The sequence below is a fragment of the Lentinula edodes genome (assembly GCF_021015755.1).
Source record: "Lentinula edodes strain Le(Bin) 0899 ss11 chromosome Unknown C8R40scaffold_19, whole genome shotgun sequence".
In the NCBI taxonomy this organism is placed as follows: Eukaryota; Fungi; Basidiomycota; class Agaricomycetes; order Agaricales; family Omphalotaceae; genus Lentinula; species Lentinula edodes.
The window spans coordinates 138,240-157,010 of record NW_025764325.1 but is presented as its reverse complement, the minus strand read 5'-3'; the positions used below and the strand labels follow the sequence as shown (position 1 = coordinate 157,010).

At 45.8% G+C, this 18,771-nt stretch overlaps 7 protein-coding genes across 7 annotated transcripts; 5 read left to right on the top strand and 2 right to left on the bottom strand.

Annotated features, from left to right (window-relative positions):
• Window positions 1-338: 338 nt before the first annotated feature.
• Window positions 339-4,215, bottom strand: C8R40DRAFT_1170949 (isoprenoid synthase domain-containing protein; the record flags this gene model as incomplete). Its single annotated transcript, XM_046231618.1, has 9 exons — window positions 339-1,404; window positions 1,456-1,726; window positions 1,786-1,890; window positions 2,531-2,828; window positions 2,885-2,981; window positions 3,037-3,064; window positions 3,123-3,304; window positions 3,376-3,537; window positions 3,593-4,215. 9 exons carry the CDS (start codon window positions 4,213-4,215, stop codon window positions 339-341), a joined length of 2,832 nt encoding a protein of 943 aa, XP_046085942.1.
• A 973-nt stretch (window positions 4,216-5,188) lies between these two features.
• C8R40DRAFT_1046231 (activator of Hsp90 ATPase) lies at window positions 5,189-6,397 on the top strand (the record flags this gene model as incomplete). Its single annotated transcript, XM_046224358.1, has 5 exons — window positions 5,189-5,376; window positions 5,438-5,573; window positions 5,630-6,019; window positions 6,071-6,197; window positions 6,273-6,397. 5 exons carry the CDS (start codon window positions 5,189-5,191, stop codon window positions 6,395-6,397), a joined length of 966 nt encoding a protein of 321 aa, XP_046085941.1.
• Window positions 6,398-7,066: 669 nt separating this feature from the next.
• Window positions 7,067-9,884, top strand: C8R40DRAFT_1105912 (quinon protein alcohol dehydrogenase-like superfamily). Its single transcript, XM_046228146.1, has 8 exons — window positions 7,067-7,403; window positions 7,456-7,550; window positions 7,620-8,613; window positions 8,664-8,856; window positions 8,908-9,373; window positions 9,439-9,528; window positions 9,594-9,617; window positions 9,678-9,884. Exons 1-8 carry the CDS (start codon window positions 7,259-7,261, stop codon window positions 9,732-9,734), a joined length of 2,064 nt encoding a protein of 687 aa, XP_046085940.1. The 5' UTR covers window positions 7,067-7,258; the 3' UTR covers window positions 9,735-9,884.
• A 589-nt stretch (window positions 9,885-10,473) lies between these two features.
• On the top strand, window positions 10,474-11,079 carry C8R40DRAFT_1046215 (uncharacterized protein; the record flags this gene model as incomplete). Its single annotated transcript, XM_046224357.1, has 4 exons — window positions 10,474-10,643; window positions 10,711-10,790; window positions 10,857-10,946; window positions 11,003-11,079. The coding sequence occupies 4 exons, from the start codon at window positions 10,474-10,476 to the stop codon at window positions 11,077-11,079; spliced, it is 417 nt and encodes a 138-aa protein (XP_046085939.1).
• Window positions 11,080-11,747: 668 nt separating this feature from the next.
• C8R40DRAFT_231979 (uncharacterized protein) lies at window positions 11,748-13,108 on the top strand. Its single transcript, XM_046234416.1, has 2 exons — window positions 11,748-12,442; window positions 12,499-13,108. Exons 1-2 carry the CDS (start codon window positions 12,000-12,002, stop codon window positions 12,884-12,886), a joined length of 831 nt encoding a protein of 276 aa, XP_046085938.1. The 5' UTR covers window positions 11,748-11,999; the 3' UTR covers window positions 12,887-13,108.
• Window positions 13,109-14,148: 1,040 nt separating this feature from the next.
• Window positions 14,149-15,132, bottom strand: C8R40DRAFT_1046183 (mitochondrial import protein Pam17-domain-containing protein; the record flags this gene model as incomplete). Its single annotated transcript, XM_046224353.1, has 5 exons — window positions 14,149-14,205; window positions 14,264-14,298; window positions 14,358-14,583; window positions 14,653-14,742; window positions 14,794-15,132. 5 exons carry the CDS (start codon window positions 15,130-15,132, stop codon window positions 14,149-14,151), a joined length of 747 nt encoding a protein of 248 aa, XP_046085937.1.
• A 40-nt stretch (window positions 15,133-15,172) lies between these two features.
• C8R40DRAFT_1105898 (major facilitator superfamily-domain-containing protein) lies at window positions 15,173-18,171 on the top strand. Its single transcript, XM_046228145.1, has 15 exons — window positions 15,173-15,911; window positions 15,966-16,062; window positions 16,112-16,206; window positions 16,255-16,333; window positions 16,387-16,507; window positions 16,559-16,613; window positions 16,672-16,751; window positions 16,802-16,854; window positions 16,910-17,068; window positions 17,127-17,204; window positions 17,256-17,308; window positions 17,360-17,732; window positions 17,784-17,830; window positions 17,891-18,103; window positions 18,153-18,171. The coding sequence occupies exons 1-12, from the start codon at window positions 15,406-15,408 to the stop codon at window positions 17,697-17,699; spliced, it is 1,716 nt and encodes a 571-aa protein (XP_046085936.1). The 5' UTR covers window positions 15,173-15,405; the 3' UTR covers window positions 17,700-17,732; window positions 17,784-17,830; window positions 17,891-18,103; window positions 18,153-18,171.
• The last annotated feature ends 600 nt before the right edge of the window (window positions 18,172-18,771 follow it).

Here is an 18,771-nt window from a genome sequence, read left to right as displayed (position 1 = left end):
TGAGTACAACGTTCTCTAGTTCCACGAAACTGTCAGGTGCCGGTGAGGTTCCACTGCTCTGATTGCATGAATTTGTACAGTCTACATGTAGAAATCCTGTGTTCGTGTTCAATTCGATTTTCAAGATTGAGAAAGAAGGTGAATCGTTACGCATTTTGCGCAAGAGGTTCTTGCATAACAACTTCCCCAAAGTTGATGTCCATTCATACACTTTCACTACAGCCCCCCCATAAATAATGATATAACAATTGAAGAATACCTGTTCAAGATCCAATTGCCGACAAGCCATTTACAATACTTCATGCAATGCGACATCAGAGGAAACCTGCCCCGAGCACTTATTCATCCGAGTTGATGTTTGCAACCACAAGGCGAGGAGAATATCCCGGCGGCGGTTCGTCGCTGAGGCCCTGTGCCCAGGCCGAGTTTTGTTGAGACTGCAATGATAAAATCTCCTCTGACATCTCCCGAATTTGTGCTTTCAGCTGCGCGACAGAGTCCGTATTCTCATCAGTGTTTCTCCCTTTTCTGATGGATTTCTTCTTTCGGACGCTAGTTCGAGACATTAAGCCAGTCGAAGTAGGGTCTGAACGCTCTGCAGCCTCGTTCTTGAGCTCTTCAATTTCCTCGTTGATCGCTCGCATCTGTTGCTCGAGTTCCTGTTGTCGCATACGGCGTAGTTTGTATTTCTCAGATGCTGCATTGCCTGTCGGAACGACTCGAGTTGCAGAAGTTAACTTGGAGAAAGTAGACCCGGTGAGATTTCCGGAGGAAGAGAGAGGAGTAGTGAGGAAGTCTTGCGTTGTGCCAGGGGCCATAACAGTTCGCCCAGAGGGTAACGTGGATATCACAGATCGATATTGGTACTCAGGGGCAGAAGTAGAAATATCGTTGTTCTCGATACAATGGCTGTGTCGTCTTGATGCGGAGTCAATACCGTCGTTCATGAATGAGGCAAGCGCAAGTCCAGTCTCTGAGGGTATCTCAGTCTTGTGAACCGAGAACAATGACCCGAAAGCATTTTGGTGCTGAGTTTCTGAACTTAAGTCCAAAGTAGAAAGAGACGTAGTGGGTCGTTTGAGCGGATCGAGTTTATTGCGCTCTACAACGACAGAACCTTTGGAACCAGATTCGAGATCGTTAATAACATGGATATTGGCTCGTCCCTGTTGATTCCGTCTCCTACGTCGTTTATGGCAGATGCACAGCATTGTTATTAATGCACCAAGTACGACTAATCCACCAATTGCTCCCCCGATAATAACGCCGATGCGCATCGCATCTGTAGATTGTGAGGATGATATCCCTATATTGGAAGAAGTAGAAGCTGTAGCTGATGGAAGATTGTTCGTGGAGGATGAAGAGAGAGATTCTGACGAGGAAATCGTTGTAGCGTCCTGGAAGCTGATGACAATTGAGACAATGTGTAATTCAACTTGATGAGCTGAAGCTTACGTGTAGAGAGCATAGTCAAAATTTACCCAAACATCCTCGCTCAGACCCGACGTGCTAATGACCATCTGATGCGTGATATTTTTCAAGCCATCCTTGGAGAACGCCAGCGCACTCTGGTTGAATTGAAAATCTGGAGCACTAGTACTAGTATTGGGTGAGTGATTAAACGTGCCGACCAGAGAGCCATCAAGAGTGAAGTTGGCGGCGGTGGTGGCGGTAATCCCAGGAGCAGGATTGTTTGCGAGGATGAAGTAGACGTAAATGGCAGTACCTAAGATGATAAATCGAATCAGTTTGATAAACAGGAAATGAAAAAATTCTTCCTCGAACCGGTGAAGTCAAACGTGATAGAAATATTCTGCAAACCAGAGTTGTAAGTCGCAGCTGTGTACGTGCCACCAAAGGCACTCGAGATAGGTGGTTGAAGGGCACAGCCTGTTGAAGATTTTGTTAAATTTAAGTAACATTTGGATAGATAGAGAGAAACTTTCCTGCGCATGTCTCATCTTCCCAAACTCCCGGAGTAGTAGGTAGAAATATCGGCCTCTGTCCAGTTACAGAGTCCCCTAGGGTATCATCGATAGAACGATTGACAGCACCGGTGACTGCCGCGACATTAAAAAGGAAAGGGAGAAAAAAGAGTGCACCAGGCAGATGTAGAAAGTAGAAAGATCTCCAAGACATGTGGTCAAACAGGCATGAGGGTGAGAAGGGTGTTTTGGACAAAGAATAAAGAGATCTGAAACTTGAACAGATGGACAAGAAATCGAAAAGTCGTTGGCGCCCGCAACGTATTTTGCCGCCTTGTGCCCTTACATAACAGGTTTACATTTGAAACGGCCATATTTCAAAGGGTACTTACTTGCGAGCGTATTGTGCTTTATCTACGGTATGAAGAGGAACTACTACCACTAGGCGCCACTGTCGTGGACCTCACCTTGCTTGGCGATGGGATGTACTGTACTACCATTTGTTCTCCTCCCGTATTGGCATAAGCTCAATAAATCTATGCTGTCTGACATCTTGACCCTCTTCTCCAAAGTATCGTGTCGTCAAAAAGCTCCAATGAAGCGACCTGTGTCAGATTTGCGTTCTGTGAATGGTGCACCACGAGGGAGAGACTCCAATAGAGACACATACCCAATGATCCAGTCCTGCAAGCCTTGCACGTAGCGCTGCACCATATCATCAACTTCAGCTCCCCAGAATGGTAACTTGGACCTATTCGCGTTGAAATATTCAATGGTCTGGTAGCAGAGATTCCCGACGTAATCAACCGCACCCTGAAGGGTGTGTCCATGATGCTTCATGAGGATAACGATCATGTTGTGCGTGTCACCTCGAGATTGCTCAACATTGTAAGAGAAGATATCCTAAATAATGATAAAGATAAGGAGACGCACAATATTACACGTTAAAAGAACCTCACGTTAGACCAAGTAACAAGATCATTAGTCGTTTGGTTCAGAGCTATGATGATAGGGTCTTCAACCACGAAATCTGGAAGGTCGATGTCGAGAGCATATCTGAATCATATTTTGTCCAGCGCTATTGAAAATCGACAAGTACAATCTGACTCACTCTATGAGAGCCCAACAAGGCTTGCAACCTGAACACAAAGCCCAACCTGTGAGTAAACTAAGATAACGATATGAAAGAAGACAAACCAGAAGTATTCCTTCGTATCTCGATGTATGACTCTAGATCAGGGATAACTCCAGCATCGCGAGATTTAGTTTGATTGCTGACAGCCTGGAAGAAAAGTCCAAGATTATCTTTGAACCGGGATTGGCAGCCAGAACTGGCTCCGCGTATACAACGACCCCAGAAGCTGCATGTCGGAGAAGGGCTTGAGTTAGAATGAATTTAAAAAACAGGCGGAGTAGGACGTGTATTCGAAGCACGGAGTGGAGTACTTACTCTCTGGCTAATTTCGCTGCGTTCAGTTCGTCTTCGAGCCGCACATAATTAAGCTCAGCGGTAGGACAATAAAACTTCGAGTCGGTGAACTGCAAGGCATTCATGACAGCGTCGGATAGAGCCTCAGTATCGTTGGTCATCATCCCATCGCTGATATTGTCCCTAGAAGGTGAAGCGATGCATACAGTTAGTGTCAAGCATGACTAGGATTACTCACAAGTGGAAGAGATAGTTCATGAAATCGGATATTATTCTGAGGCGTTCATCGGACGCGGTGTTGTAGCAGAATGCAGTCAGTTCTCCTGCTCGTAGGCCGTATAGAGCTCGCCTGCGTTTTTCCCTCAAATCAGGGCAGTGAGTGTCGAGCCAACGGACAGACTCCGCGGCCACGGCATCCCCCTTGGGATGGTAAATGAGGGGAAAACGGCAGTGTGATAACAAATCCGGAAGAATGAAGTTGTTCGCAGTAGTTGGAGAGGGATTTCGGGGACTAGCAAAGGTCTTCGTCTTGGCTCGTACCATGTGGTGCAAAGAAGAAGAAGAGGCGTTTCGTTTCGTTGGTGGTAGGAGCGTAGCGTGAGTTAGGACTGAGGTCGTGAGTGCAGGGCGACTACATGTAGAACCCTTACTCCTTTTTATGCTGGACGATACTTCTATCATCGGGGTTAGGACTAGGGTCAGGATCGGAGGGCTGGATACATCCAGCGGGACTCCAACAGAACCAGAATGAGACAAACCTTCGTTCTCAGTATACCTCAGATAATCTCTGAATATCATCAACTGCGCTCCTTGATAATCACGAGCGAATACTGTAGGTGCACTGGGCAATTGTAGGAACATATTCTGTAGCAGGAGTTACGCAGTCTTCGTCTGAGGTCACAAAAGGGAAAGGCAAAGGTGGCAGGGCCAAGGATCTTCCCGACATACAACCCTGGGTTTGAGAGGAAAGTTTGTATAGCACCAGCCTGTTTCTTTTATAAGCACGGTACAAATTCCGAGGACAAAACCGTTGTTATGCGTTGAAATTGAGTATTTAAGTTGCGAATATAATCGCATCAGGTCGCGATGAGAGAAAGAAATAAAAACCTACATGGAGTGTTCCAGACATAGTCTAAGTGACGCTGAGATCAGAGATAGATATACGTACGGCACAATAGATGGTCAATCAACCACCGCAAGTAGCGAGTAGTTGCTCTAGAATAGTTAACTTACAATTACAGTGTTTATAGGTAGAATTTTGATTAACTCACTTGATATACTCCGCCGCAGACACAACGCCATGTCGAATCTTATACCAGTCGCGACACGTAAATGCGCAATAGTAAGTGAAGGAAGATGTGGACTAGATGAAGACTCGCGCTGGAATCGTCAACTCTTCATGTCCAACGGAAGCAGTCTTTCTTAGGATGCACACACAAGGAGATATGGAACTGCCGAGTTACAATTTCTAGATTCTGGTATCCTTTGGATTTGAAGTAACCTTGTTCAGTGTCCGAGTCACGGTGGAGTTAACAGGAGCAATGGCATATCTCCCTATATCTCCTCTCAAGCATCGCGCAGGAAAGAGTAGTATAATGCGCGTTGACGATTTAATGTCTTGAGGCCGCGGTTGACGTTGCCAATTCCTGTCTTCAGCACAAGCGCCCATTAATTAGCGCCTTATATGGCACTTCTGGAAACTTCCACTTTACGCGTTTTTCTGTCTCTTTCCATCGATTTCTTTCGTTGTTCAAAAAGGCTCCTTCTTGCCATCTACTCTTGACCTACTTTCTCCGTTCTCGCTCTCTGTCTTGCGCGTGTTTTTATACCTCCAATGGCACTCCCACCATCGACCGCAAACTGGCACTGGAAGAACAAGAATGTCACTCAATGGGGCAGAAATTGGTTCACCAAGGAATTGGAAAACCTGAGTGTGAAGGGAGATAAAGAGGGCGAAGAGTTAACCATCACCAGTATATATGAGTTTGAAGGAGATGTCGAACTTGGCCAGAGAAAATCCAAGTGAGTTTTGTATACTTATATCGTACACATCCAACTACTTATACTGATTATATTTATCGAGACTGATTACTATCTATGACTGTAAGGTCAACCTCGAATGGTCAGGGAAAGCCAGTGACGGCTCTGAAGTTACTGGGCATCTGGATATTCCAGAAGTCTCCCATGAAACCACCCTCGATAAGTCTTCTGATCATCAGGTAAGGCCGTCAGATCCCGTCGTTGCTGTTTAATAACTTAACTCGGCATGAACTAGTACTTCTGGTCCATCACTTCCGGCGCCTCCGCTGCTGCTGAGGCTTTGGTAGCAATGGCAAAGACGCGTGCTCCACCTCTCCTCGAAGAAATCTTCAGTCGTTTCCCCGCTGCGTTGATTGAAACTCACGGCAAAGATCTAACAGTCAGCGCCGACCCCAGTCGATCCGGAACACCTGCTCCTGCATCTGCGGCTTCCACGACCTCTGCGGCGACGGTGGCGTCAGCAACTCCCTCTGTCGTTCCTGCCGTCAAGAAAGAGGCAAAGAAGGTGTCTGTCAACTCCGCCACGGTCACTGTGGATGCCTCGTTCATGGCTGCGGCGGATGACCTGTTTAGTCTGCTTACGGACGAGAAAAGGATTCCAGCATGGACGAGGGCTCCTGCTCAGGTAAACAGTTTGCATATGTCTTTTTTACTGCTTATTGATTGCTTGTTACAGTCCGCAGCGAAGCCCGACACAGACTATTCACTCTTTGGCGGAGGGGTCAAGGGAAAGTATATGTCTCTTGATGCTCCAACTAAGATTGTCCAGACGTGGGCCCTACAAAGTCCAACGTGGCCATCTGGTGGGGAGTCTTGATTCAAGAAGTATTCGGTGAACTAACGTTGATTTGAACGCTTTATCGTTTTAATTCTTTCAGGACACACCGGCACATTGACGACCACCCTAGCACAATCTTCAGACTCTACTAAGATTACGCTATCGCTCGCTGGAGTGCCTCTTGGTATGGAAGATGAAATCAAGAAAAATCTAGAAGGATATTAGTCAGTAGCCTGTTTTCACCCGACATACTCAGATATTCATGAATGTTAATCCGTAGCATCCATGGTTTTAAATCCATTGGGTACGTCCGACTGTTCCCATCTCCTCCTTCATATCATTCCTCGTCTCCTTCGGCAAAAACCAAACGGGAAAACCTTGTTTCAACTCCTCACACTTCTAGTACGACATCTTGTCTTGTTGCAGGCGCGATCACCGTCATGGTGGTTGTTGCGGCACTTGCCATACCCTATTTCTCTGAAATTCCACCGTTGGTTGGGAAGCGTGCATAACGGATGGTGGATCATTTACCCTACTTTTACTCTATCTTATTTTCTACTAATATTTTTCCTTGACATTTCACTAACACTCCTTTTCCTGCCCTGTTTATTCTTACCATCCTGGTCTCCTCGTGCCATTTCCTGCTGGTATCCAGCTTGGGCAGCGTCCTTTGACCAAAACATAGACCTATATGCCGACTGCGGTAGGATGGCGCTTCTCTGCAGGTTAATAGAGGATTGCTTAAATGGGGTGTGCGGCAGAAGTCATCTAAATTGTATGAAATTTTAGTCCAAAAATTAGTGCTGCGTTGTGAACTTGATTGCTGTATTCCAGTCTGATCCCAGTATGCCTTGAGCGATATAAAAGTTAAAAGTGAAAGTGCTTTAGGCCTTTGGATCAGAAGTAAGAACGATGATCAGCGATTTTTGCACGTGTCCATTTGATCCCGACGACTGGCGCTTAACAACTTAGTTACACTGCCGTGAGTGCAACGGCGACGACAACTATCCTCAACCGTTGCCCCAAAGTTCTCTACCAACTCGCACTTCTTATTCAAGGACCCTTGCCACTTAAGGACGCTCGCGTATGCTCTATATGAACGCTCAACACCTCTTTGACGAAGGGTACAACGACGAAGATGTCTTGATTTTGAACCAATATCCTCCTACGCCCAGTAAACCTTCAAGTGTTGACCTTCTTTCAGGGTTTGGCTCTGTGCAGGAGTGCGAAGGTAATGAAATTTGTATTTGAGGTGTATCAAGTTTTGAGAGAAAGTTCTCCAGAATTGGCCTATCAAATCTTAGCTTCTTTACCCAGAGCTCGTCTCGCCACCATACAAAGGCGACTGGCACCATTATTACAGTTCGATGTTGTTGGGGTGAGCTTCCTGCTACTTCGAAACTCAAAACATTATCCGTCTGACTGGCATTCATCTATCTTCGCGTAGTCCTTACCAGCAGAAGTATCCCTACAGATATTTTCGTACCTTCCCTTCCCAGCATTGCTCACCAGTGCTCTCGTTTGTCGGCGCTGGCACGTCCTTTCTAACGATCAATCTCTCTGGAAGGACCTCTGCGATGTTCGTGGGTGGTCATGGCGGCAGCCGTCATACAAGTTTCCTCCAGCCTTCACTCATTCCGGATTGGGTGCATCTCAAGATGCCTGGAATAATTCTGATGACGAAGGCATGGGGGATTCCGATGAAGAAGCGGAAGAGGAGGAAGTTGCCGATACGCTCATGATGAGCGAACTTGATGCTGCTAAAGCTGAGTTGACGATAATGCATGCAGAGCTGGATTCAGGGTTTGCATCTATGTCGTTTGCGGGTGTCTCGCAACTTATTGCTTCATCTTCTTCAAATATCCCTCCTCGGGCCAGCGTTTATCCTTCTGGCAATAATTCGAATTCTTCTTCAACGAAGCGAGTGAACAATGCGCGACCTCGAGCAGGAACTCGTCATTCTGCCCCTTCGCTTCTTGGTTCGCTAGGATCACTCTCCTCATCACCAAAACCAAATTACAAATTACTTCATCAAACTCGCATCAAACTTCAAAAACGCATTCTTACTTCCTCTTATAGATTATCCGCACTCCAAACCCGAGGTGCACCCACTAACTCGCATACGAACACGATTTACTGTCTTCAACTCTACACCTATCCTTCGTCTGGTGTTCAGGTGCTGTTCACTGGCTCACGAGACAAGACAGTACGGGAATGGAATCTGTCTACCGGGCTTGTGGAAAGAGTTATCAGTGGAATTCATCTGAGCTCCGTTCTGAGCATCTGTGTGCATAATGGGGTTCTCGCTAGTGCGGGTAGTGACCGTAAGATTGTCGTGTGGGACCTAGAGAAGAACAAGGTAGTCAAAGTCATCTCTGACCACGAGGATAGCGTGCTTTGCGTGAGGTTTGATGATAAACGCCTTGTTTCTTGTTCGAAAGGTTCGCTGTAATTCATGTGTTCTTAATTTTCTACTTACTCTTCCGCATAGACCGCACTGTTAGAACCTACCTGTTTCCTGATCTAGCACCCCAATTTGTTTTGGGTGCGCATCGAGCAGCCGTCAACGCGGTCTCGATATCAGATACCCTCATCGTATCTGGCTCCGGTGATCGTTCAATCAGATTGTGGGATGCAAACACTGGGAATTTGTTGCGCACATTTGAGAATCACCACAGCAGGGGGTATGCAGCTTTTTCTCATTTCTCGATGATTCTAGCTGAGAAATTTTGTAGTATCGCGTCCATAGACTTCAAGCCCCCATATGTGCTTTCTGGCTCTTCGGACAAGCATCTTCGTCTATTTGACATCGCAACCTTGCATGGCTGGTCTACGTCCCCAGAATTTGACAATATTTCCGGATTAGTCGGGCAAGGGCATGACTTGGGCAGCTCTCAATTAGGTCATTTATCGTCGTCCTTTGTTCCAGATTTCCAGTCCCAGCCAATGCCCAATGCCGGGAACAATGAACTTCTGACTACTGGTTTTAACATTGCGCCGACATTCGCATTCGGGTTAGAAGGCCAGGCTGTCTTGTGTCAGGCGTGCGGGAACAGCGGACTTGTTGCTCTTGGGGGCGGTGTCAGTGGACGACAGGGTACTAACAATGTACATAAGAATGTTCTTCATCGGGATCTAGTAAGGACTGTTGCGTTTGGAGATGAGTTTGTCTTGAGTGGGAGTTATGATTTAAGTATCAAGGTTAGTTCTAAATTCTCCTGTCAGAAATCAATTGGTCTACGATACGATTGATACGGTGTTTTCAGGTATGGGACCGTCGAACGGGTGCATTGGTTGCAGATCTGTCTGGCGGACATACTGGAAGGATATTTTGTATTGGATTTGACGGCACGAAAGTGAGTTTGTTTAGTTTGAGGTCGTTTATAATGTCTGCTAACCGCATATTCGCTTCCTTACCTAGGTAGTATCTTGTGGTGAAGATCAGGTATGTATTTGTTGTCTTTTCCCTCTCTCTCTGAGTTTACCTTTCAACTCGTCCTTACAGAGGATTTGTATCTGGGACTTTGCTGATGGAATCGATACCAGCTTCATTGAATTATAGTTTTAACTTTTTACGGTCCATGTACCCTTAATACCTTTTTCTCCAAGTTCTCAGTGTTTTTTGGAGCGCATTTATCATCTCCGCATACACTCACTTGGTTACTTATTGCATTTCTAGTTTCAACGTTGTAAACCTATTAGTCTTCCCACAAGTACATATGTAATACCGCCATGACCCCCCAGATATAAGTCTCGTCTGCCTTACTTCTGTCATATTGTTCCGCGACCTGGGCTCAGTCTAGGTTGGACCCATACTTTGCAGTAGTTTTGCAGTTCGCGCCAAAGAGTGCCAACTCTATCTCAAGCATATCAACATGTTCTCCATGATCAGAAGTTATACCACTTTACTGAATGTGAGTACTCTGTTATGTGTGCTATGTATAAGACCGAAGGCTCCTCTCCTTAGACTAAAGGTCGAATTGAACCGTCCGAGCCTCTGCTGACAAACGGACTGGCACGGAGCGCTGTAATCTGATAGGCTCTATTATAGGTTGTGATCCAAAGAGCTTCCAAGCCATCATGCTGTGGAGCTGATTTGTTTGTTGAATGTTCGCGGAATGTTCGCATCCACATTCACGGCAGAGAGTTTAGCGAAGCTCTGAATGGGTATTTAAACCCTCGTTGCCATCTCACGATCTTCGTTTTTCTTCCTTACTCCCCTCTTCAGCTCACGGTATTAATTAAACCAGAAGACAATTTCCTCTCCTTCATTCCTCTACACTCTCTAACTTGTTGTCACCATGCAATTCACGCTCCTCGCATCATCTCTTATGGCTTTGGCTGTCTCCGCGGTGTCTGCTTCACCCGTGTCCAATGGGGCTCGTATGATATTGGACGTTTGGTCCCCGACGATCATTTCTCCCAACGCAAGCACTGTTTGGACTGAAGGACAACAGTACAACGTCACTTGGTATCGTACTCTTGTTCTCTAAATTGTATGCGAAAGTTGACTATTGGGTGTGGATCCATATATAAAGGGACACCTCCAATGCTCCTGTCAATATCTCAAACGGAGCTTCTGTACGCCTGGGTCAAGATGGGGTCTTGACTGACACAAGTGAGCTGGAAGTCTTCGTTTTCGCATTCCGACATTAAACGATCCTTTGTTTCACCTTTTCTTTAGCCCTTGCCAGTGGCTTTGACCTTAGGCAAGGATGGGTTTCCGTCACATGTCCTTCGAACGTTGTCCCAGGAGACGACTACTCCGTCATCTGTATGTTTACTTCCTTGTTTTGTTTTCGGTTGCGTACTCACTTGTCTGCTTTACAGTATTCGGGGATTCCGGTAACCAGAGTCCCCAATTCACTATCCAGAGTAGTCTCGAGAGTATACTTCCTGGTCTCTAGGTCTCCGACTGTGGCATAGTTTCTGCAGGACCTTTTGAACATTTAAATTTCATTACTATGCAGTGATTATGATACCTTTGGATATGCATTTTGACAACGGACATTTTTTAAGATATTACAACAGTGGTATTGTGCTCTGTCAAATGTCAATTACAACCTTTTTTCGTAATCCTTCTTAGCTCAGTTGGTAGAGCGCGTCACTAGTATGATTCAATTCCCAAGAATTTAATTCATTTCGTGTCAACAACGAAATGAGTCGAATTCTTGGAAATTGACATCTGTTGCATGACGAGGTCAGTCGTTCAAGTCGGCTAGGAGGAAGTTCCCTTTTGCATCTTAAGTAGTCGAATTTTGAACGAAAACTGCCATTATAGGCCCCCCCAATTGCAAATTTTTTGCTTTTTGTTTCAAACATCTTTCTTTGCTGTTCATAGCGTTTCCAGGCGTTGCCAGTGCTGCCACGACTTACGATGTTTAACGAACCGCCCCAACTACCTGCAGAATCAGCCGAACAAACTACAGCATCACCCTACCTACCGCCTTCTCAACCAGCACCGCTTCCAGCCTTTTGCGCACACGCACAAGACTATATCTGGTCGGCGCGGGACCAGTGGAATTTACTGAACTCGACAACGATGTGGTACAAAGAGATACGGCATGTTCAAATGCTTAAAGAAACAGACCTTGTCGCGGGAAAAGCTTTACCAGTCGTACCGAACAAGACTTTCCTGGACTCCGTTATGGCACATCAGCTGCGCGAAACTTCTACTGGCGAGATTATAATCTTGCCCAACTACCCTGACGTCGTCCGCCGCATCGCGAATATCTATTCAAGCCCAACATTCGCCGAACAAGGAGTACTTGTCACGGGCCAACCAGGAATTGGTATCTGGTCCATATCTATATTTACATGGATCTGAATGGATCCATTTTCAACAGGGAAAAGCGTGTTGCTGAGTTACCTGCTTCTTGTACTCTTGAACCTGACGTCCGAGGAACATCCCCAGCTACGCCTGAGGGCCGCTCCCGTCTTTTTGTACACCAACACCGACAAAATTCTCTTTTTTGGTGGTCACATCTACTCCCCCAAAGCACATGTACATTTCACACCCCAGATGCTTCCCGAACCCAGGTCTTCCGAATTGACAGAAGGTCCTGACGGTGCTCGCGGACCGTGGGTGATGAAGAAATCGTACATATGGGTCTTGTTAGATTTGGATCATGATACTAAAGAGCCTGAGGGTTTAGTAGACGTAGGACATATCTTCATCGTCCAATCGTCCTCGCCCAATCCATCGCGGTACCACTACTGGGTTATCGTAATTGGCCTTCCGCTTTGGAGCCGTGAGCTACTTATTCAGGGGTAAGTACTATCGTCGTTCGTTGGTATGGTGGTATGGTGCGCTAAAATGTTTCCAGTTGGAAATACCAGCACGCCCGGAGGAGACTTGACGCTAGTCTCAACCACTGGGTCAAAAAGCAGAGGGTTGCAAGAGGACTTAGTACGGCTGAGGATGAAGGCATTGCGGATACGGACCTTCTGGATGTTGGGGATATGAGTCTTTCAGGCTTGAGTGGCTTCCAAAAGGAGATGTTCCTTGAGCTTCCCCAACAGCACCGGACCACGTTGGAGGTTGCGGAGGTGTCAGATGCTGAACTGCAAAGCCCAGACGTTCTTGAACTGATTATGGAGAAACTCTTGAATAGCGCCATCGAGCATTTTGGCTATGCGGCACGAGATATCTACACTTATCTCCTAAACCCTGCCATTGTATTATCCGTGCACGATGATACATACCTGCCATAGAAACATGCAGTGACCTTCCTCAACACCTACCTCGCAACTGGACGAGCTTTGATGATGGAAGGCGAGACAACTCAAGGGACCGGTCGGTTGTCGCATCGCATCTGCGCACTGAAGTTAAATTTATTCCAAAGCTACCACTTTCGCAGCTAACATCTACGAATCGTACGTGCATAAAGTCCTCTCGACCCCTGGCTCGATTTCCGGCTCGCCCTCGGATTTGCCTCCAATGCAACCTATGACATATTGACCTCGTACCTGCGTTAAATGCGGATCGAAGTCTTCATCATGCCCCCATGCCACAGACTGCGTCTATGAAACAACCACTGAACAGTACTCAGTGTGCAACGACTTTTCTAGAGTGCAAAGGGGCTACGAATTGAGAAGCCCCTGACCAGGCACAACTGGAATTGGACTGTTACTATCACCCCATTGAGCCAAACAACTCATTCTTCGACTCTTTCATCCTTCGGAACGGGGGCAGATATATTGTCGCAGCCTTTATTCAGATCTCTATCGTCTGAGGTCGTGGTCATACGCATACCACAACAAGTGTTGTCACTACCATTACGGAAGTACGAGAGAATGCTCGTCGCAGGTTTGACAAACCTGTTGAGATTATATACATATATGTTGCACCAGATGTTCTTCCTACTGCTAAGTATCCTCTGAGATGGACGGTAGACAAGGTGTATCTTACCCAGCCAGTAGTTTCTGACGCCAAAGTCAACGAAGTGCAAAGGGTGTTTTATCTGGGTGTTCCACTCCCACACAACGCCACCCAACTTGCGAAAGCTCGACATGCCCTCTCCGTCCGCGTCAGATCACAGACTGCGGTGATCTATCCGGATGTGAAGACTTTGCATGAGGGGAACCGCGGTACCAAGGAACCTGCCAATAAGGTACGTTGAACAACTGAAACCGACGCACCTTCGTCGCACACAGCGACGTCGTCGAACGTTGGGGGTAGAGGTGGGCGGAAGGTTCGCGACAAGAGAAAATAACACGTACATGCTGTCGCTGTTGCAAGACTAGTGGTGATTCGTTGAGTCAAAATATATCTCTCTCTGGCACAGATGGATGAAGTCGATTGATACATGACAGTAGCTAGTGAACTAGTAGATATACAACCTAAGAAGATCTGTCCTCCTCCTCCACGCCTGTCTATTAACCGGAGGTACTGTATATCGAATATGACTGTCAGTAGTCATTGCAACCTGAAACAAGTTGATCGCGGCTTTCGTTGAGATCAGCCACGGTGTATTTCACGCAGCCTCATCGAAAACCACTTTTCGCCGGTACTTGTTCTGGTCTCTGAGCCACTAGATTTCAATGAATCTCAGCCGAGTGGGCTAATGTATGAGTGAATACAACACAGACCTTCCTATATTCATGCAGGGAACCGACCTTTTCGCCTGCATTTCAATATTTGCATTAGTTTTCACAGTGGTGAAGACAAGAGAGTAATAATCACCGTAATAATCTGGCACTGGACTGGTGGGACTCTGCAATGTCACGTCCACGCGATTCTTTGCTATCCTTTCATAGAATTCCTTATCCTTTTTGTCGATCAAACTACCATAACGTTTTGAGGAGGGAAGGAAACGCCATATGAAGGCGCCGAGGGTAGGACCCACTAGATAGCCGGTACCCATGCAAGCAGCGGTACAAATTCCGTAGAACATGAATGGGTCAATTCCCTGCAAAAAATTGCCAAGAAGACATAAAAGTTAGCGTGGATTCTTTGTGGAGAATGCCAACGAACGCACAAAGATGGGTTTCAACGGATCCGTGTCCAAGCTCCCGAAATACGCTGCTCCACCCATAAGTCCCAATACGGAGCAAGGTATAGCTGCGAGCTAGGGTGAACTCTCAGCTTCAATAATCCACAGGACTATTATCACCCTTACATTCTGCAATCTTCGTTTGCGTCGTCTAATAGTAAGGTATTCGGGCCAGGAAAGGGGGTGTTCTACTGCCTTTGACGCAGTAGGTGCAGAGTCAGTAGACTTTGCGTTGACTGCAGAGGACGTGCTTGTAGAAGATGAAAGCGAAGTTTTCTGAGCAGATTTTGTAGTAGCTTTCGTTGATTTAAATCGAAGAATATGGGCTCCTCCAATACTTGTCAAACTCAGCGACGATAGTCGAGATGCTGAGCTGGCTTGAAGGAGAGCTGCTCTGACCGAAGCATTGGAGGTGGCTAAGCAATTGAAAGAGCGCAGAGATTGTGTGAACACTGCTCTCTGCATTGAGGGACGGAAGAGAATTAGACGTGTCACGTGTGCTTATTTTCTTACTTACTATCGACGATGTCGAGGTCGACCTCGGCAAAAGAATTCGATACTTATATGCAGGACTGAGGATGTGTCAACCGGTTTTCATCGCGTTGTTCATACCTACACTCCCCTGTTTGGTTAGCCATTGCTGACGACGCGGACAGTAACCGAAATGACGTGAAACCGTCTTACCAACGCACCTCGTATATATTCTGATCCAAAAATTTATCCAAAGATCGATATCCAATGACTTCTGCTGTAACAAATAATGCGATACAGGCCTCTTCAAATGCAGCCGCAGTACAATCAAACAAAATCAAACCCAAAACCAAAACCACCGTCGAATTGACTGATCAAACCAACCTCCTCCCCGTAAGACAAGTCGTCATCGTCTTCCTTGCACTGTCACTATGCGCTCTAGTGACCTCTCTTGACTCCCTCATTGTCTCTACATCGCTGCCCACCGTGTCGGCTGTGTTTAACGCAGGCTCTGTGTCTTCCTGGGTACCATCCGCATACCTATTGACCTCCACAGCTTTCCAACCCTTGTATGGACGTTTGAGCGATATATTTGGGCGAAAGAGTACCCTATGTCTCGCCATGACTGTTTACTTTGTTGGGAATCTTGCTGCAGGTTTCTCCAATTCTATCATCCAACTTATTGTGTGTAGAGGGATCGCAGGGGCTGGTGGTGGAGGCATCTCCAGCATGTTGCAGATCATGATTTCGGACATTGTTCCGTTGAGAGAAAGGTAGGCTTGTAGCTGTCTTTTTTACCATATGAAGTTTGATTTGGTTCTTTCTAGGGGAAAATATGTCGGTATATCGGCTGGTGTGATTGCGTTAGGATATGCCTTTGGGCCTATCATTGGTGGTGTTTTGGCTGAAAAAGCCAGTTGGAGAGTAAGTTGATACACTGATGTTCAATCAATATCTCAATTTGGTTTTTTAGTGGTGCTTCTGGGTAACTCTACCTCTTTCCGTTGTCGCTACTATCATGGCGATGATCTTCGCTCCCTTCAAACCAATGTCAGGGGGAATTGTGCAGTAAATCTTGTCCCTCCTCGTGCAACGTGTGATTCTCATAGAACTTAGGAAACTCAAGATAATTGATTATCCTGGCATTGTCCTAACGCTTGGAGGATGCACACTTATCATGCTTCCTCTTATTTGGGTGAGCATTTTGATTCCTTCTCCGTGGTCTCGTTAACTGGGGAGTATATATAGGGAGGCATTACGTACCCATGGAACTCCGTCATTGTGCTGGCGCCACTGTGTTGTGGTGTCTTCGTTGTTGTGCTCTTCTGCCTTTGGGAATGGAAGGTTGCAAAGTTGCCAATTGTTCCAAGTGAGCGTCACATTGTTTGAGATGGTTCCGATGCTCACGTTTAACTATTAGTGCACATCTTCAAACATGTAACTGTAGTCGGTGTTTACATATGCATGTTCGCCAAGTTTGTTACAAAGCTTTACTGGTGATACATATGTAAAAAATTGACATATTTCTTGCAGCGGTTTCGTTTTCTTCTCGGCGTTGTACTACCTTCCCTTATTCTTCCAAGTCGTCCTCGGATACTCTCCTACTTACTCTGGTTAGTTACTCTGCCCAGAATCTTGAATTATTCCCTCTCATGTCCTTTAGGAACTTTCCTCTTACCTGTTGTCATGAGTCAGGTTGTTTCGAGTTTAACAGCGGTGAGGCTCTTGTTTTTCAATCTCATTGACTGGTTGGCCTCAACCGGATTTCAAGGGGCTTACTGTCAGTCATACAGGTAAGTATCGCACCGTCGTATATACTGGCTTCGCCTTGTCTGCGATTGGATGTGGATGTATCTCCATTTTCAATGCCAGCACGTCGAAAGCTGTGATGGTTGTTTTAATGCTTTTGACCGGATTCGGGAACGGCATGGTGTGTTTTCTTTTTCAAATCGGACGCCTACTCCTAGTATAAATCTTTCTTTCATCAGACCATGCAAACTACAACCGTGGCTGCACAAGCCAGTGTAGCAAGAAAGGACATGTCGATTGTCACCGCAGTACGAAATGTAAAGTGGTTGGCCTTATGAAGCTTGTCCTCAATTGATATATCTCCGTAGTTTGTTCGTATGCTCGGAGGGGCAATCGCTCTCCCAGTTGCTTCTTCGCTCTTGTACGCCCCTACAATACATTAGTATGAGTTATCCCTGACCGTGCCTTTTAGAAACAACGCCATCCGAGATTTCATGAAGAATCTCGGATTCCCTTCGTCTACAATCAGCCCCGTAATCGATAAGCCCTCGCTGCTCAACAACCCTTCCGCCATTTCAAGTTTGAGTATATCTCCTTCTCAGGCAGCAGATATACTCTCCAAAGGATATACAAAAGGGTTCCGAGACGTCTTTTTGCTGAATGCAGCAATGTCGGCGACTGCGACGTTGGTAAGTGTTGTGATGATTAAGCATAAGGAGCTTTTAAGGGGGGATGAGGAGCGATTAAGGAAGGAGGCGGCGGAAGCACTACAAACGGCTAAAACGAAAGTTGTAGAGAAAGAATCTATATAGAGGGAGTGAATTGCAAGATGCAAGATGCATAAGGTATACTAGCCTTCTCCACTTATTATCATTCCCTCAGTCGATTTTGAATAGGAGTCCTCATTCGGAGCAGTCTCAAGTGAAATTTCGATGAAAGCATTGTACGTCCGATTGCAAATTAAGTGATGGGTTTTCATTGCAGCAGACTCAGCCCATTAAAGTAGACCAAAGAAACAAACCCTTAATATGATCTATACAAAGCTGATGTATGACGACTGGCTGCAGGTGGCGAATGAATCGGGCTCCGAGTTCCAATGCGGACGGTATAATTTCGCGTTCCGCCGGTGCGTTCTGCGTTCCGATGGATTTGCGTTCGAGTTCATTGCGTTCAAATAAGTGCGTTCGCGTTCAATGTACCTGCGTTCACGTTCAATGTAACTGCGTTCGGGTTAAATTTATAACATTTTGACTGAATCATTTCAGACATTGTGTACAATGAAACAACCTTACTTTACATTCATACCTTTCAGTGAATTTACTTCGAAAGATCTATATTAAATTTTTCTCAAGTTGAAACAACCCTGAAAATACCCGAGAAATTGATGGGTTATGAACGAAGTATAAGAGAGAACTCGAGAAATCTTCGGTACCCTTTCCCCATCCAATTCCCTGCAAGTTGAATATTGTAACACAATGAGTTGGTTTGTAAGTTGAATTTATAGTATCACAAATGGTCAGAAAAATGTCTAAGTCGAGATATTCTATTAGACCAAGCTCCGAAAATTCATTGCACAAACAATTTATTCTGGTTCTGATGATGAAGAATCAATGAAACCCAAAAAGACAGTGAGCATTATGGGGCCTACCACTGAAATGCACACTTTGCCAGTGTTTGATGAAAATGGTAAGTCTTGAATGCTATATCTGTTCCAAGTCTAGTTCCTAATTTAATGTACAGGAATTCAAATTGGATTCCAACAAGTTAATCGTCTCATATCTCAGACTCAACCCACCGGAAATTTAGTGAAATCCCAACCAAATATACATCCCTCCCAGCCTGCTTCTGATTCTCTCCACCCTAATTCCAAAAATTGGACTAGTA

Bases quoted from the DNA above. Each gene is read 5' to 3' on its own strand.
- C8R40DRAFT_1105912 (XM_046228146.1), top strand. From the start codon at position 7,259: ATGCTCTATATGAACGCTCAACACCTCTTTGACGAAGGGTACAACGAC. The intron at 7,404-7,455 runs GTAATGAAATTT...AAAGTTCTCCAG, and splicing joins CTCTGTGCAGGAGTGCGAAG to AATTGGCCTATCAAATCTTA. The intron at 8,857-8,907 runs GTATGCAGCTTT...GAAATTTTGTAG, and splicing joins GAGAATCACCACAGCAGGGG to TATCGCGTCCATAGACTTCA.
- C8R40DRAFT_231979 (XM_046234416.1), top strand. From the start codon at position 12,000: ATGGATCCATTTTCAACAGGGAAAAGCGTGTTGCTGAGTTACCTGCTT. The intron at 12,443-12,498 runs GTAAGTACTATC...AAATGTTTCCAG, and splicing joins CGTGAGCTACTTATTCAGGG to TTGGAAATACCAGCACGCCC.
- C8R40DRAFT_1105898 (XM_046228145.1), top strand. From the start codon at position 15,406: ATGACTTCTGCTGTAACAAATAATGCGATACAGGCCTCTTCAAATGCA. The intron at 16,334-16,386 runs GTGAGCATTTTG...GAGTATATATAG, and splicing joins TCATGCTTCCTCTTATTTGG to GGAGGCATTACGTACCCATG. The intron at 16,614-16,671 runs GTTTGTTACAAA...TATTTCTTGCAG, and splicing joins TACATATGCATGTTCGCCAA to CGGTTTCGTTTTCTTCTCGG.